Below are 18,093 nucleotides of genomic sequence, written 5' to 3'. Positions count from 1 at the left end.
ACCATACTCTTATTTTATAATTGTTCTTCAACAGCCCATCACATATTGAATGGTATCTTTTGTACTCTCACATAAATTATTTTAAATAGGCTAAGAATAATTTGTATTTTATAGTGAATATTGGAGTACTTTTAATGTATATTAGCAATGAATTCTAAGACAATGTCATTTTCTTTCCCGGGAGAGAATCATATTCGTTTTTCTGGTTAAATAAGAAAACACCCCATTAATTCTGGATTCATTAGAGGCAAAATCCTTCTATCCAACATGTAAATCAGACAACAGACTTTCTGTGTCTCATTAGTTAGATATGTCGAGTCTCCTCTCCGTCTCAGTTATTGAGCTGGAATTTGCTTTTAACCATGTTTTTTTATGCAGTGCCTGTGGTGATTAAAGTTTTGCAACGTGCTAAATTTGTTGTTGTTTTTTAAAATTAATCTACAGTTCACTTCTTCAGGTAAATCGTTTTGATTTTTAAGGGCACTGTGATTCAAATCACAAGGTGTGCTAGGAATCATAATGTATTTTACTTAATATTAGAAGTGGATCCACGATTATACAGACCCTGTTCCATTCTTGATACTGTGTCGACATTTCCAAACGTATTAATTTATTTAACATCTGTTGCACACTGAGTTAAGTAACACTATCTCCAGACTCTTTCATTAACTCACCTATTCCACACAGCTGAGGTATTCAAAATACAGTGGACATCCAGTAAATCACTCATTACCGTAAATCTCTGAAAATAAGATGCAGATGGCATACTGTCCTGGAACGGAGTCTGTTTTGATCAGCGAAGAACGTGAGAGAATACAACTGTCTGAAAAATGAAAGCTAGACTCTCAGAAGAGATGCACGAAAAAGTTTTTTGTTTTTTTTTTTGTTTTTTTTGCATAGAGGGTTTAAACTGTTTTCTAAGAAGAAAAGATTTTAAGAGCCGACCTTGGAAGAAAGTCAAGAGTTTCTGGGAGTTTTGTGGGAAGGGGACATGCAGAGATCCTGCAGAAAGTTGTTGGACGAGGTGCTTGTGAAAGATGTCATCAAGGCCATCGTGGGGTGTCTCCAGGAGTTGCGGGGATCCTGATCATTGTTTGGAAAAGCTGGATTTGACCAAACAGACCAGGAGGAGCAGCCCGGTGGTGGGTTGCCCGGCCACACCCCCAGCCGCTTTCTCCACCCATGACACCGCCTCCTGCCCTGAGCCCTACGAGTATGTGTGGGAAGTGAGCGAGAGAGCCGGGGGAGGAACACGGCCCCCCAAAAATGTGAAAAACCAAACAGTGCTAGCCAGCTAGTTCCGGGTTCCCGCCGCGTGAAGTCCTCAAACTGGTGAGCCTCGGTCTTCAGCCAAGTTCCTCCCGGGAACCGCGAGCCACCCGGGTGCGGGGTGGGTGGCCAGGGGCAGGGCCCGGGCGAGCTGCGCGCGGATAGCCTTGTCGTGGGCGGGCTGGGTTCGGTCACTCTGCACGGGAAGGGGCCTCCAGCGTTGGGCCTGGACTGCACGCCCCCGCGGCCTTGCTAGCTCCCGGCTTGGCTAGAAGTCTAAATCAGAGGAACAAGGCCTGTCTGTGCTCCGAGACCAGCCTCCAGCTGCTGGGGTGGACGCAGATGGAGGGCCTGTCCTGGCCAGGCACATGTAAGTTGTTCCTGAGTTGAAAGGGAAGGAACGTCCGCGCCTGAGAGTTGAAGGCAGATTGCCAACTACCAGGAAAGTTTGTTTGTTTTTTTGTTTTGATAAAAGTGTTGCTTGACTTGGGGTAAGTGCAACTGGCCCTGCAGCTGGACCTCTAAGTGGTCATTGGAGGCCACAAAGAATGAACAGGCCTTAAGCTGTGATTGGGCTGCTGTACTTGAAGTATCATTCTTGGTAGCTGCGGGGAACAGGCTTGTAGTGTTGGAGTAAAAATCAAAAACAAAACAAAAAACCCTGCCAGCAAAACAACAACAGCAGAAGCATGAGTGTGGAAGCCAAGTACCGTGCTGCATCCCTGTACGTGGGTGACCTCCACGAAGATGTCACTGAGGATGTGTTGTTCAGGAAGTTCAACACAGTGGGACCCGTGTTGTCCATCCGCATCTGCAGGGACCTGGTGTCCCGTCGTTCCCTAGGCTATGCCTATGTCAATTTTCTCCAGCTGGATGATGCCCAGAAAGCTCTAGACACCATGAACTTTGATTTGATCCAAGGCAAATCCATACGTCTCATGTGGTCTCAACGGGATGCATACCTGAGGAAATCAGGAATCGGGAATGTGTTTATTAAGAATCTGGACAAATCCATTGATAACAAAACCTTATATGAACACTTCTCACCGTTTGGAAAGATCCTGTCCTCCAAGGTGATGAGCGATGAAGAAGGTTCCAGGGGCTATGGCTTCGTGCACTACCAGGACCAAAGTGCAGCAGACAAAGCCATTGAGGAGATGAATGGGAAGCTGCTGAGGGACTGCTCAGTGTTTGTGGCCAGATTCAAAAGCCGTAAGGATCGCGAGGCTGAACTCAGAAGCAAAACCAGCGAATTCACTAATGTGTACATCAAAAACTTTGGCGATGATATGGACGATGAGCGGCTTAAGGAAGTGTTCAGCAAATACGGCCAAACTTTGAGCGTTAAGGTGATGAAAGATGCCGACGGAAAGTCCAAAGGCTTCGGGTTTGTGAGTTTCTATAGTCACGAAGCTGCCAAAAATGCAGTTGAAGAAATGAATGGACAGGATATAAACGGGCAGACAATTTTTGTCGGCAGAGCTCAGAGGAAAGTAGAACGCCAGGCTGAGTTAAAGGAAAAGTTTGAAGAGATGAAAAAGGAAAGAATCCGCGCACGCCAAGCGGCGAAACTCTACATTAAGAACCTGGATGACACCATAGATGATGAAACACTGCGCAAGGAATTTTCTTCCTTTGGGTCCATTTGCAGAGTTAAGGTGATGCAGGAAGCAGGGCAGAGCAAAGGGTTTGGCTTGATCTGCTTTTTTTCTCCCGAGGCAGCTGCTAAAGCAATGGCTGAGATGAATGGCCGTGTCCTGGGCTCCAAACCCCTCAACATTGCCCTGGGTCAGAAGCACTGAACTACAACAAAATATCCTACCTCTCCAATTTGAGTAGCAGCTAGGAGAACAGTACTGCTCTCCACTTGTAGGGTGCTATAAGGGTAAGCTTCAAAACTAAACTAGGTGGCTGCTTAATCCATTGCACTTGTGCAAGGAATTGTATAGAAGCATTTCTTGTGTGCGTATGAAAAAGCAAATGCGTGTTAGAGGCTTGGTTTGTTTTATAGGTTGCATCCTCAAATTTAAAAAACATATTTTTCCTTATTTTCTAATATTCACAACCGTTTAATTGGTTACATTTTATTATGTTTTGAACCAAATACTTGTATTTATTGCATATTTTATTCCTTCCTTTTGATAATGTTGCAAGCTTTAATATCTTCTATGAAAAAGTGCCCCAAACAAATTTAATGATAGTTTATTTTTTACCAAGAGGGATTTTAATGTTTTTCATGGAAGCATTTTTTCTTTTTTCTTTTTTTTTAATTTTAACAACTCAAAAATTTAGAAATTGCTAGTCAGAAATCAGTGAAATACTAAATTGCACTTTTGACTTAATGTTTTTAATACCAAGCAATAGTGTTAACATACACACGTACATACATGCAAACACATATATTGGTATGCTTTGTTTTTAGATAGTCTACATTAAGGTGGTGGTAGAGAAAATTTTTATTTTGGGTTACATTTTCTGTGTCTTTACTGAAATCTGAGTGTTTTTATTTTCTTGTCTAATTGTTCTTATAGAGTAAAGCTTTACTTTTCATATTTCCTCATTTTATATTCATATATATATATATATATAACCTATATCTATGCAGCTGATGGACACTTCACCACTTCTTAAATCCCATCACACCCATGCAATTCATTGTGATTCATTTTTAGGTTTTCATTAGATGCTTATGTTATGGAAGTCATATCTATGCAATTCAGAAACAAATCCCAAAGAAAAGTCAGTCTTTTAAAAAACATTCTTCATGTCATATTAATCTAACCCAGGGTTCAGAAAATAAGTGCCTAATTTTATAAAATTCCACCTCCTTTGATTAGACTGCGTGGTCTGTGTGGATCTTCTTTTGGCCCTGATTGGTGTTCTAGCAAAGTGAAGTTATGTCATTTGGTCGGGTTTTTACATGTGTTTTATTTTGATGCTCGTCCTACGTGACTTCTCTCTTCTGTCCATCAATATTCCTAGCTAATTCTCAGATATTTTTACAAAGGTATTTTCATATTGGCTTTTCATATGTACTACCTCAAGACCATTTGAAATGAAAGGTAATAGGTTTGTTTGGTTTTTTTTTTTTTTGAATTTACTAATTACCTTTAAAATGTTAGCCACATACCAAAGGTGTACAAAGCTTTGTTGGTACTGTTGTCTTTTGCTTTTCATTTTTGTCTTGGTTTTTTTGTTCTTTTTCCATTTTGGATTGTTTAGTCACTTCTTATTACCATTTATTACAACTTTTACTTCATACATTAATAATATGTACTCTTTGTTGACAATACTCTGTAAATGTGAAAAATCTCATTATGTTTTTATAAATCATCTATATTATATTGTTTGCACATTTTCTAATATCAATGAGAGAAAAATTGAGAATAAAAATAACAAGGCTTTTGCAGAAACATTCTGCTAAAACACACTGCATATTGTTCCTTAGATTTTATGTGTATACTAACAGGGAATTTAGAAAAGGTAACATCAACAGTTTTGTTTGCAATAACTTTTTGAAATGATGTCATGGAATGATAAAATTCAACATGCTCAAGAAATTATATACATATTATTTTAATGGTTTTAAATTTTTCCAGTGAGATTTCCATGATTATTGAATTCTTTTTTTTTTTGGTTTGTTTGTTTATATTTTGTTTTTTGTTTTTTTTTTTTAAGACAGGGTTTCTCTGTGAAACAATCCTACCTGTCCTGGAACTAGCTCTTGTAGACCAGATAGGCCTCAAACTCACAGAGCTCCAACTCTCTCTGCCTCCCAGAATTAAAGGTATGAGCCACCACCATCCAGCTTGATTACTAAATTCTTGATTAATGTATATGGTGCTGTATTGCTTTTTATTTTGGTTTTGTCTTCTGCCAAAATATCTTGCTCATAAGCATTCTTGCCAACCACTACAGAGATTATTTTAATCCATATCTTAAACAAACAAACTCTAATTAATGAATTAAAATCAGTTTAAATATTTTAATTCATTTCCTGAATTTTTTACAGAAACTTCACAACAATTACATTTTCATTGTAAGTATAGGTACATGTATGTTTCTATATTGTCCAAGGACCTAAATATTTTGTCAACATCTGGCAGTTTCAATATAGTATATGAAAAATACTTAATATCCTTTTATTTTACTACTTCAATTACTTCTTTTCTAATGCATAAATTCCACCTTTTGTCTTGTATTTATTATTATTAATATTTTCATGCTTGTAAATTAATATTTCAAGAACTTGAGCTATTTTTTCCTCTTGGGATAATTTGTATTTACATAGATTATTTTTACATGTGTGAAAATTTAAATTTACCATTTAATGCTTTCACTGTCCTTATAGTTTTAAAAGCTAGTCCAATGTCAAATCTTAAACAAACTTTTCAGCTTCTGATTTAATGACTTTTGTCTTATTTTGAACATCTTAGAATATTTGTATATACACATGTGTATGGAGTATAAACAGGGAGGCTGGTAGACACATACAATCTGTGCTGACTTCTATTAGTGTTTTTGTCTCATTGTATCAATAATTTCTTTATAAACAAAACTTGTTTATATTTTGCATAAAGCCTTTTAGCTATATCTTGCTTCTAGATCTTTAAACAGCATATGTATGGATGAGTACTGATATAATCTAGCCCTGTTTGTGGGTCTTATAGACCAACGCAGTACTGATATAATCCAGCAGCATGTGTGGAGCTCGCTCAGAAGTACTGGCTTGCAGAATCATCATGTTGATGATTATTTTTAATATCAGAAGCAGAGTTGATAAGGTGCTAGGACAAGACAGGATATAAGTGTGTCCTATATATGATGGAACTTCTGGGTTATTTAATCTGTGAAAATGTTCAAATGTTTGAACAATGATTGATAAGCCTAATACATAGATTACTTCCTTCCTATGTGCACATGTAATTGATAAATACTTTACCAAGTGTGCAGATGTTTTCTTGTCTCAGATCAATAATGCAGTATCTGAATGCCTTAATAGAAATTGCACATTTCCAGTATTTACCATAAAATTTGTCAGTGCATTCCCTTCATTATTTAAATTCTACTCATTTTTAATTTGTGTGTGTTTGTGTTTCTGTGATAGCATTGCATCATCCCAGTAAGCAACATTTTTTAAGATAGTTAAAAAATTTTGTACCTTAGTGCCTTGAAGAAGAAAGAGATAAAAGCTAACTCAAAAAAAGATGCCGTCAGCAAGTCTCTTCTCTCTTCCTCTGTACACATTGCCAAATCTCTTGTATTGATGACTGCATTTTACAGATGATGTAGCACATATGGACCTTGCTCCCATTTTTCAAAGTTGTTAAATACAAATGGTTAAAATATTTAAATGTTCTCAATATTTCTCAAAACCTAAGGAGATGCTAAATAAAACCTAGCTTGTCAATGATGAATATGTTTGAAATTATTTATATTCATTTCAATTTTCTGTTTCTAAGTGTGAGTATTTGTTTCATGTTTCTCAAGGTTCATAACTATGTGACATGAAATTTGTTTCTGAAGTTATTCACGATTGAATTCAGGAACTCAAAAGCAGTTCTAATTTGGAGCAAGTTTTCATGAGGAATACTTGACTGTTGCATTAGTACAGAAAATGACATAACTACAGTTCTCCATGTATAAAATTGTCAAAACATAATAATAAAAATGTCAAAAAATACATGATACTTTATAAATCAAAGTTTGTCAGGCCTCATTTAGTGATGACTTTCTTACAGAGGTCAAAAACTATCATACTATTACAAGGCAAGAGGGAACACAAATACATCCCCTGCCCCTCCTTCCCTCCATTCCCTTCAAATACACAATCACAAAGGTGCTTCTTGAGGGAGCATGTTTACTTTTTACTACCACCTACAGACATGGCTTTGGATCACCAAGGTGAGATTGTTCTTGGTGCCTTTGGAGAATAATTTCAGTAAATAAGTGCTTGAAGGATATCCTGCAAACCATATCCCAACTATAACAATTAAAAACAGGAAGGTCATGCAAAATGTTAGGTGTTTAGGATTAATTTTTATCTATTTTATTTTGAAATATGGCTCATAATATGATTTCCCAAAGCATAATAATGATTATACATTGGTTTTTATGATTATATCTTGACTTTTACTAACAGAAAAAGCAACTCAAATTGGAAAAAAATATGTTTTTATTCTAAAAATGCTCAGAGTTAAGAATCCTTAGTCCTTTGGGGTCAGGACTTTTACATCCCTTTGCTGGATTTCGCCGATTTCTTCCCTTTCCATACCTTGGCTCGTCAGCAGTCAGGTGTGTGGTGGTCTTGGCCAGCCCTGTTGACACACAGACTCCACCATAATCGTGTGCTGATTCTACTTTCTAGAGCCTTTCCCTCTCAATTCTCAGTATTTGTACAGAGATACAAAATGATCTACCAGTGTAATGGTGGCTGTAGAGCCTCCAAGGGACCAAACTAGTCCCTCGGCAAGTGGGAGTCAGTTGTGTAGTTTGGTCTATCTGAGGGGACCCTGGAAGTAGGACCAGGATCTAACCCTGTTGCATGAGCAACAGTTGTCGCCCATCTCCTATGGTGGGATGCCAGGCTCAGCTTTAATGAAGGCAGAAGAGACATAGCCCTTTCTTAACTTCATGGACCAGGCTTTATTGACTCCCATGGGAGTCCTTACCCTTTGAGAGGAGTGGATGATGGGTGGACTGGGGGTGAGGTAAGGAGGGTGGGAAGAAGGATGGGAGGAAGGACCATGGTTAGAATACAAAATGAAATAAAAAGATGAAAAAAAATCATTCAAAGAACAGATGGAAACAGAGGCAGAGACTGACATCAGAGCACTGGACTGAGCTCCCAGGGTCCAGTTGAAGAGTGGAAGAAGTGAGAATATTAGTAAGGAGATCAAGACCATGAGAGGTTTACCCACTGAAACAGTTTGCCTGAGATAATGGGAGCTCACCAACTCCAGCTAGACTGGGAGTGAACGAGCATAGCATCAAACTAGATCCTCTGAATGTGGTTTACAGTTGGAGCAGACTGAGGGGCCACTGACAATGGCACTGAGATTTGTCTCTACTGCATGTACTGGCTTTTTGACATCCTAATCTCTTTGGATATGTAACTTGCTCAACCTAGATATAGTAGGGAGGGCCTTGGACTTGCACCAGCTCAGGGTGCCTTGCCCTCTCTTAGGCCTGTAGCAGGTGGGGTGGGAGGCTGTGTGGAGGGAGTGGGAGGAGAGGAGGGAGTAGAAATTTGGATTAGTATTTTTTTAAAGTAGTAAAAGAAAAGAAAGAAAAAGAAGTATCAATTTCCACATTTTCTGTGCTATGTGGTTTAAACAGGAAGAAATGGAATCAAAATAAATACAGAATGGACTAAACAGTAACCTCGGATGTTTTCCATTATTTATATATAGATTGGAATTTTGTTATCTTTTAAACTTACAGATAGCTTTTTCAGTCATTTTATTAAAGGATTTTTGATGTTTTTGTTTTTACAAACAGTATGCAACACCAAAGCTAATGATTTCCTTCTACTTAACTTCATATAATCATTGTGGGAAATAAATTATGCAGATTTATACCAGTAGTAAGTATAAAGCTAAATTGGTTTTTATTTGGTAGAGGAATTCATGTTGTCTTATGGCAGCATTACTTATTAGATCTAAATTGTGAACATACTGAAAATAACAATGGAAAAGATTCTATCCATTTTACTCACCTACATTGCCAACATCGTAATTATCAAGATTAGAAATAGTCAGGACTGACTGAATACAAATTTCTTCTTACTAAGCTGTTGCTTTGTTGACTTTTAATTCAGAATATCTTCAGTCTAGCACATCTGCACACTTGCTAATATCTCACAATCAAACATCCAGCAGAAAGGAATGTTTACTGCACTCTGTAAATCAGTCATTGTTGTGTAATTCTTAATAAATTTAAAGAGAACAGTTCCTACTGACAAACGTTAAGAAAATTCTTGAAGCTTGTTTCTATACAAAATGGATTAAGCTCTCTATATATGCACTAAGTTTAGAGTAACAAATACACTTCACTTGTAGTTGTTAAGATCTGATTTTGTTTAAAGTTTGCTAAGCATTCATAAATGCTTTTGCTCTTTGTTGGTTTTGCTACCCAGACTTAGCTTAGCTTAGGGTTATTATATTAACTTTATCTACTATGAGAAGAAAAATTATATTAGGTGTCATTCTTTGGTACAGAGAGAGAAACTTAACTCCTGAGAGATATTGGAAGCTCCAAACAGATGTGACCTCCGACTTTGTTACACGTGCTTACTGCTCTTGTCCATTAAGAAAACTCTCAATTTGGAGAGTGCAGTCCTGAACTAACTACGTGTTGTCAGTTGAGTTCCAAATTCAATATCACCAAAATCTTGTCTTTATTGAAGGTTTTTCCATTCACTGAAGATTGGTTATGTCTCGTTTGTGTTTGTTTTTCAAATTAGTATGGCTATTGTGATTGTCCCATCTTGAGGACACTAAGTTGGCACCAAACCGTTCACTGCAGTTTGCACATTTTCAACTATGAATGCATGCCAAAGGCACATGAATGTATGGTAATATCTGAGTTATAGCCAAACAATTCCTTTTTAGTAAGTTAAGTGTTTATAATAGTATTTCCAACATACCTTATTCAAGTAAATAGCTCAACTTCTTTATTAAGTCAAGTTTTGAAACTTCATGTACACATTTATGGCAATGATTTTACTGAATTACTGTGAGAAGAATAATAAATTGAAAGCTACTACACATTGTTACTCTCTTCACTGTCGCATGTTATTCATGATTCTTACATAGCTGTCATTACATTATGAAGATTTCAGCTAGCAAACATCCTGTATTGGTGCTCTGCAGAAAAAAAAACAGTTTTATATTTATTTCTCTTTTAATTTTGATTAGGATTATATCAGGATTTAAAAACTTAATAATGCCATACTCCTCCCTGCAACTCTCCTGTGATATTCTACTGCTGTAAGTAAAGTGTAGTTCTTGCTAAGGTCAAGGGTGCTTGGTTCTTTCATTCTCTTTTATCTTTTAATCCTGTTTGCTGTTTTAATGCTATTAGTTAAATTGTTCAACATCCTGAAAATAAACTAGCCTTTTTTTTATCTCTCTCTGTTTTAAAGTGAAATATTTCCTGTCTCGAAAGCTTAACCATTGGTTTTTTTTTTAACTTTTTATTGCTTCCTTGTGGATTTCACATCATGCACGCTGATCTCATTTATCTCCCATCCCAACTCTCTGCTCTTGCTCCCTTCTCCACAATAATAAATAAATTTTAAAAGAAAGACAAAATCAAAAGCCAAAGACGTAAACAAGCAACAATAAAGACAACAAGAAGTCTCATCATGGAAGCTGTAGTGTGACACAGTGAGTCACATAGTATACCTTGAGTCCCTACAACTTTTCTTGTAAGTGTTCATTACAAAGAGCCATTGGTCTGGTTTGAAGTCTGTGACTTCTGATACATCTTCCATACAGGGCTGGGCTATTCTTTGGACTCCTTTTGGATATCCTGTTGTTTCCTTGTGACATGGAGATCCTGCAGCTTTTGATCTGCATATTGGGGCTCTTTATATGCTCCAGCAGTTCACAGCTGAACTGGATGTTGGGGTTGGTCAACTCAGCCCTGTTTCTGGACCTTAGTGGTAGCTTTCCCTCATCCTCATTACCAGGGTAAGCTCTTCAACACTGCCTCAGCTAGCTCATCACTGTAGCAGGGAACAACGAGCTGCACCAGTTCTCTTGCTTTCATGCTCCTGGGGCCAGCTCACCTTCACCCATACAACCAAGGCCAGCACTATTCGCACTGCAGTTGGGGAGGTGCAAGGTCAGCTCTCCTTCTCCTGCCCCTGAGTCCAGCTCCCCGACATGCTACAGGTGGCAATGGTCAGGAGGGAGAGGGCGTCTTTACCTCACCATGCCACTACATGGCACATGAAGGGGAGTTAAGGTCAGCTTGTCTACTCTCATGTCCTCAGAGTTTGCTCACCTGTAGGTGTGCCCAGGTCAAATGCAGAGTCCACATTTCCAAGTGCCACAGCCAATGAGGGGCATTGCCAGCTCTGCCACCAGGATCTCAGAACCAGCTCTCCCACCTGCCACAGGTATCTAGTGGTGGGTGTGGGTGTGGGCATCTTTCTCTCCCTCATTACACCATTTGGCAGACGAAAAGCAAAACCAGGTCTCCCATGCTTTTTCATGAGGCCAAATCACCTGCACCCCTATCAACAGGGTTATCAAGGCTTAACTTTTTAATGGACAGTAAGTTATACATTGCAAGAAAAAATGTATTTCAACTTCTTATATAAATTAATTTATTGGTGCACAGAAAATCAGTAAATGAAAGTCTCTAAATTGTTATAATTTTAATTAAACTAAATTTCAAAAAATTAACACCTATCCAAATTAAGCAGATTTATACATCTTAATAAGCTTCTATACAGTTAGAACAACCATTCCAAACAAAAGTTGTTTAGCTTTACAATGGATTTTAAACTTTCACTGTCAAATATATTTTATGTACTAACTACCACCAAAGAGAGAGAGAGAGAGAGAGAGAGAGAGAGAGAGAGAGAGAGAGAGAGAGAGAGAGAGAGAGAGAACAATATACAATCAACTATATATCCTTTCAACACAACCAGCAAAAGGGGAGGTGCAACGTATTCTGAGTTGCCCAGTGTGTATGTTTGGAAAGTCTAGGAAAACAGTGAGAACCTGCAAACACTCAGCTATCTCTCATGTCCCAGGAGAGTCAGACAGGTTTCCAGGAAAAAGTTTTTGTTCATATTTGTTACTGAAACTTGTGTTGGCTTTGCTTAGGTGACATACTTTTCTTAATCAACCATTATCACTGAGGTGAAGAAAACTGTGGATTAGCATTGAATATACAGCATAAGGACACAAAACCCAGTAAAACATGGATTGTTCTAAGACCTGTTTCACTCAAACAATAATATCTGCAACAATGGAACAACCAGCAATGGAGGAAATGATCTAATCTTGACCTTGCTGGCTTATTTTCCTTTCTGCTGGTTCTTGATGTGCATTTATCGTCACAAGGCGTCTCTAACTGGACTGCTAGCATCTCTCTCAGTGTGCACAGCACTCGTTCAAGATCTGACAAAGCTCAGGTAGTGTCAAGTAACAGCATGTGATTCATTCCTGGTGGTCAGTAGCTCGTTCCTTAGTCCTTGTTTTCTGCTTGAAACGTTTACTTTAGATAATCTCTGTTTATTTCCCCCCTTTATTCCAAGTATCTGGATTGTTAGTTAGCCATATACGTCAGAAAATTTGTAGCTTTAACATGCTGTTTTCTACAGGTGATTAAGAGTGTGACCAGATGGATAGAAAGTTCAAATTATTCAGAAGAAAGAAGTGGAGAGGAAAGCTGGCTGTGGTCGATCATGTCTATAATCCCAGTGTTTAAGAAGCTGAAACATGACTGGTACAAGTTGGAGGTTAGCTTGGACTACCAGGAGTTCCAGGATACAGTCTGAAACACATTACATTGTAATATACTGATGTGACAGAGAGAAGTAGAGGGTAGAGGGAGTGGAGAAAATAATCTAAAAAATTTCTGATAAAATATTGTAAATGATCTTATAAACATGTAAATGGAACTACTGACATATTTTCACTGGGTTTATGATTTTTCAACAGATTCTGGATAGAAACCCCAATATTTTTTTCATAACCCAAAACACAGAAAAATCTGTTAAACATTGTATTCATATCTGTGCATGAAAAAAACCTGACAACCTCAACATATGAAGAATGAAAAAGTTTACAGAAGAGCTTGACTGGAAAACTGGTGATCCAAAAAAAGTCTCCAAATACTTTAAGGAAAATGTAAAAAAAAAAAAGGCAGGATATTTGTGAAAATGTAGGCTCCCTCTAAGAGTAAGGCAAAGGCTAAAGACCAGCGATGGCTGACCACAGCATTCAAGATCAGGATTTCTCACACTTCAACGATGGCAAAACTTCATTTCTGACATTTCTGAAAGAAACACTTGTACAGGAAAAAGTCATTTAAACGGAATACAGATTGACAAACATAGGAGTATTAGGACAAAGAAAGAATAATGACAAACAAAGTAAGGGAGAATACCAAGAACGTGCGGTTTTAGTTTTCTTGTACCATTCTATGACGGATGTTCTTCAGCCCTCAAACCATAGTACCCCCCCATCTTTGCCGTTCCTTTGAATTGGAATTAGAATTCCCATCACCTGAGTAGTGTCTACATAAACCCTCAATCTCAGGCCTCTTAAAATTACATAAATATAAATAGAATAGTACATGCATTTCTTCCCTAGGCAAATAAGTAACAGAATGGATGGTTTATATAACCTCAATTTATGTTTTTCATAACCCTACAGTTTGGGATTTCAAGATGAAAATGTAAGTAGAACAAAATGAGGATTTTTTTAAGGCTAGTGGGCAGCCTCTTTATGTGTCCTCATGTGGTTTTTCCCTACATGCACTTGGCTAGTTTAAAGTTTGTTCATATGTGATGTTTGCATGAATATCCTGGTCAAATCAGATAAAACTCATACTGAAGTTTTTGCCTACCTTTAAAGACTCTATGTCTAAGTAATAACTTTCTTAAATATTATACTTGAAAATTCAAATGAAATAAACACAATGCAACATATAAAATAATACAAAGATACCATCTTCAATTTAAAAAAAAATACCCAAAAGAATAAACACACAGGCACCTTGTCTCCTATTTTACTTCAATCAGAAAATGCTGAGTGTAGTGAGGTGTGCCTGTAATGCTAGCACAGAGGATAAAAAGCTATGATCAGCCTCGACTGTATGGCAAGTTGTGAGAAACCTGCCCTACAGGTAAAGCCTGTCTCTAGATAAATACATAAGCTTGTTTATTCATTGTTCATTTATTTAGTCAAGCAACAGGTTCAGTATTACAGGAATCATGAAACCAGTGTCAAATATTGCCAAAAATAGTAAATATGATTTGGGACAAGATGATATCAATAAAGATTCAATTGTTGTAAAAATGAGTTTATGCTAAAAAAAAAAGAAACTATGAAAATGATGTTTAACCAGGAGGAAATTAAGTAAGCAGATAATGCCAGACTGTTTAAAACAATCATACACACACAGACACATGCACATGCTGATATATCAGAGGTGAACATTTCAAACTCTGTTACCTGCTAAACTCAAACTTAAGTAAGTGATAGTCAGGATCTGGAAATATTCTAACTTAATGATTGTCCTTTAAATCAAATGTTAAGGCTATGTAAGAACAATCAGTCATAAAAATGTAACTTACTTAATAGGAATAACAGATATTGGATTGACTTAAGACTTTTTAACAATAAGGATTTATACCAAAAGGCCATGTAAGAAGACACTCCTGCAATGAATAATTCCCTCACAGCCTTATGATAAACACTGGATGCATTTTTTAATCTGAGGAAGTAGGATTAAGAGGTAGATATGATGAGAGAATTACATGTGCTGTGGTTAGACCAACATTTTATATACAGCCACCTGATATATGGTACGGAAAATTGGAAGATCAAAGAAAACAGAGCCAGTTAACTCACTGCCTATTATGAATTAGCTGAAAGTAGAAGATACTACTTCAAATCACTTTAAGAGTGAGAGAAGGGGAAGGAAGGGTTGTGTACTAAAAATGTTGTTGGTAACAAAGGGAAATAATGCAATCCAGGTAGTCAAAAAATTTCATTACTCTTCAGTCACAAACTTCTCCTAAATTCTGAAATGTGTTATGATTTTACAGTCATCTATCTGTATGAACTAAATATTAAAGTAACAAGAACTGAGTGATGTGGTATTTAATACATAGCTAAAAGCTCTTAAGTTACCAATAGAAAGTGATTTTTTATTGCCCAAAAAGAAAAATCTAAAATAATGAAGAGTTCTCAAATAAACTTCAGAAATGAGAAAGAATAAACAAAAATATCTAAATGTGATACTTAATTTTAACTCTGAAGACAATAGGATTTTATGTCTTGATACCTAAAAATATAAAGTTTTACTCATGGGAGCATATAGTAAGGCACTTATTGTGTATCATTAAAATAATTTTGACTGTGAAGCTGTAATAGTGATGAATTCTGTGGTAACACCATTTCATTGACTCTGTTAAACAAGACAAAACAAAAAATGCACACAGCTTCAAAAGTTCTAAAAATTGATAAAATAAAATTTATTTTATCTCTTCCAATGTAGATCAAATGTAAGTTAGTTGTAGAGATCTTAGTATGTAAGATTTCTCATGTAAGATTTCATATACTCACATATAGATTAATATAAAGTTTTCATAAATATACTTATCAATGGACAGTTATACTTCATACAGTGAAATACTTCTTATCCCAGATAATGATATCACATTTTTTCTAAACACAACAAAGTGTTCTCTTTGAGAAATCTGACTGTTTTGTATGCCTTAAAGAAAACCTTACAATCTTCCAAAATAATAAAGGTCATATGAAGAACATTCTTTTAGAGCTTTTTGATGAAACTAGAACTCTATAATATAGCTAAAAAGTGTTCAGTCGTATTGAAATTATACAACTTGTTAAATCAAAATGGAAATTAATAATTAAAATGGACCTATCTATCAGATGCTCAGATTCTACAAGACATTAATGAAGTAATTGTCATGGGGAAATTAATAGAAATAACACCATTAATTGATAAAATTATGATAGTATTAATGTTTTTGAAAAACCTATTTTAGGAACTAGAGAGATGGCTCAGCACCTAGGAGAACTTCCTCCTCATTCAGAAAACCTGAGTTCAGTGCTCAACAACCAGAACAAACAAACAATTATCTACAACTCCAGCTTTAGGGGAGTCAATGCTCTCTTTGGCTTCCTTAGGTATATACACACACACCACACCACACATATGCCACATACACATATACCACACAACACAGACCACACCCACATATATACATAAACACACACACAATGTGCACACACAAACTTACATACAGAACACACACAACATAAATACATAAATCTGTGCAAACTCATACAACACACACTACACACAACACACAAGCACAAACACACATACCATACAGAAAATCACACAAAATTACACATTACACACATACTCAGAAGACTCCATACACACACAAACACACCACATGCATACACACCACACACATACACACACACAAGGAGATAGAGAGAACATCTTAAATAAATAAAGACTTTAAAACAGAAATACATGTAAAAATACTTCAAACAAAATGATCCAGAAAAAAAATTGCAAGAATTATTAACAAAATGAGGAATGCTCTATTTTAGGACACTGTACTAAGTCTATAGAATAAACTAAATCTCTACCCTTGAGGCAATTTTTGATGATTTATATAAAAACTTCAAAAAAGAAAAAAACACCTAAATTCTAAGCAGCTGTTCAATTCACAGAAGATGAAAGTTTTCCCAAAACATTTTGATTTCACTTCTGTCCTAAGTAACAATGTTGGGATAACAAGCCACAGCAAAATGTAGTCAAATTCAGACTACACAAATAGAAATATGCAATCCTGAAATACTTACAAAGTGGCACACAATATGTACTCTATCCAATTTTATATTTTATTATATACATATCATGTATGAGAGTATGACCATGTGTGTATATATTAATAATATCTGTGAGACTATTTGGGGGATGTAAATTTGCTTTACAAAATCTATTGAAATATTATCCACTTTTTGGGCATCCACATTTGTGAGCAAACTTTGATGGTATTATGAAAATTAATGTTGTCTGTACAATATTAATTTTAAGCCAAAAAAATCCTTGGAGAAGCAACCAAGAAGTTAGAATTTTTCCCATTAATATTGTCAAGTGACAATAGATATAAGAAACAATGAGCATTATTAGCTTAAAAAGAAGATGTTTTTCTGTCTGCAATTACCGCTTGCAGAATCATTACCCGCCATAATAGCTGTATGTAACAACTAAGCATATGTCTCATTCAATAATTTACACCCCTTCTAACAGCCAGTGATCCCTTGAGTCAAGATTACCTTAGAAATATAAAGAGGACCTAAAACTAAATAATTTCAATTAGAAAATGAACATGTAAATTGCCAGCTAAATTGCTTGTACTTAATTAGTCATTTCGCATAATGATAGACATTCTCTTTGGATCTTTTGGTCTGTTAGATAATGCCCTGCAATGTTGCTTAAGTTCTAATTATTGTACAGGCCCTGCAGAAATGTGCTGTTCATCTAAGTATGCAGGCCTGAGCAACTCTGGAACTCTTGGGCTCTGAGGCAAACTGCCGTGCTAAATGTCTACGCCAGGGGCCTGTGGCTCATTCAGTTGGTCGGGATGCTAATGATGTTAGTTTCTTTTTTAAAAATTGTAGTAATTTTTTTGAGATTATAATAGACTTCTGAATATTTAGTTCTCCTCTTTCTTCCCTCCAAATTCTCTCAGCTAGCCCTCCATACTTTCTTTTAAATCCAGTGACTCTTTTTTCAGCAGTTGTTTTTTATTGGAGAGAAGGAAAAAAGCCTTTAAATTTTTATAAGTGGATAACAGAGTGTAGCAATAATAATGTTGGTTTATCTGGCTTTTAGTTTAAATTTTTAAATTTTAAAACTGCTTTTGCATCTAAAATATGCAATTTTTGGGAGATTTTGTTAAAATAACCTGATTACAGTTTCTGTAACCACATAAGAAGCAAGAGCTATTCATCATCCTACAGTGGTCTTGTATTTCTCTAAACTTGTTATAAAAATTTTCCTTATAAACAATTACATAGAATTCAC

The 18,093-nt window shown here is 36.3% G+C and overlaps 1 protein-coding gene across 1 annotated transcript; it reads left to right on the top strand.

The window, feature by feature from the left end:
• Window positions 1–1,251: 1,251 nt before the first annotated feature.
• Window positions 1,252–3,382, top strand: Pabpc4l (poly(A) binding protein cytoplasmic 4 like). The gene has a single exon (XM_005343944.3). It carries the CDS (start codon window positions 1,959–1,961, stop codon window positions 3,069–3,071), a length of 1,113 nt encoding a protein of 370 aa, XP_005344001.1. The 5' UTR covers window positions 1,252–1,958; the 3' UTR covers window positions 3,072–3,382.
• The last annotated feature ends 14,711 nt before the right edge of the window (window positions 3,383–18,093 follow it).

This window comes from Microtus ochrogaster, chromosome 1 (genome assembly GCF_000317375.1).
Source record: "Microtus ochrogaster isolate Prairie Vole_2 chromosome 1, MicOch1.0, whole genome shotgun sequence".
NCBI lineage: Eukaryota > Metazoa > Chordata > Mammalia > Rodentia > Cricetidae > Microtus > Microtus ochrogaster.
This window is presented reverse-complemented; position numbering and strand designations above follow the sequence as displayed.

Bases quoted from the DNA above. Each gene is read 5' to 3' on its own strand.
- Pabpc4l (XM_005343944.3), top strand. From the start codon at position 1,959: ATGAGTGTGGAAGCCAAGTACCGTGCTGCATCCCTGTACGTGGGTGAC.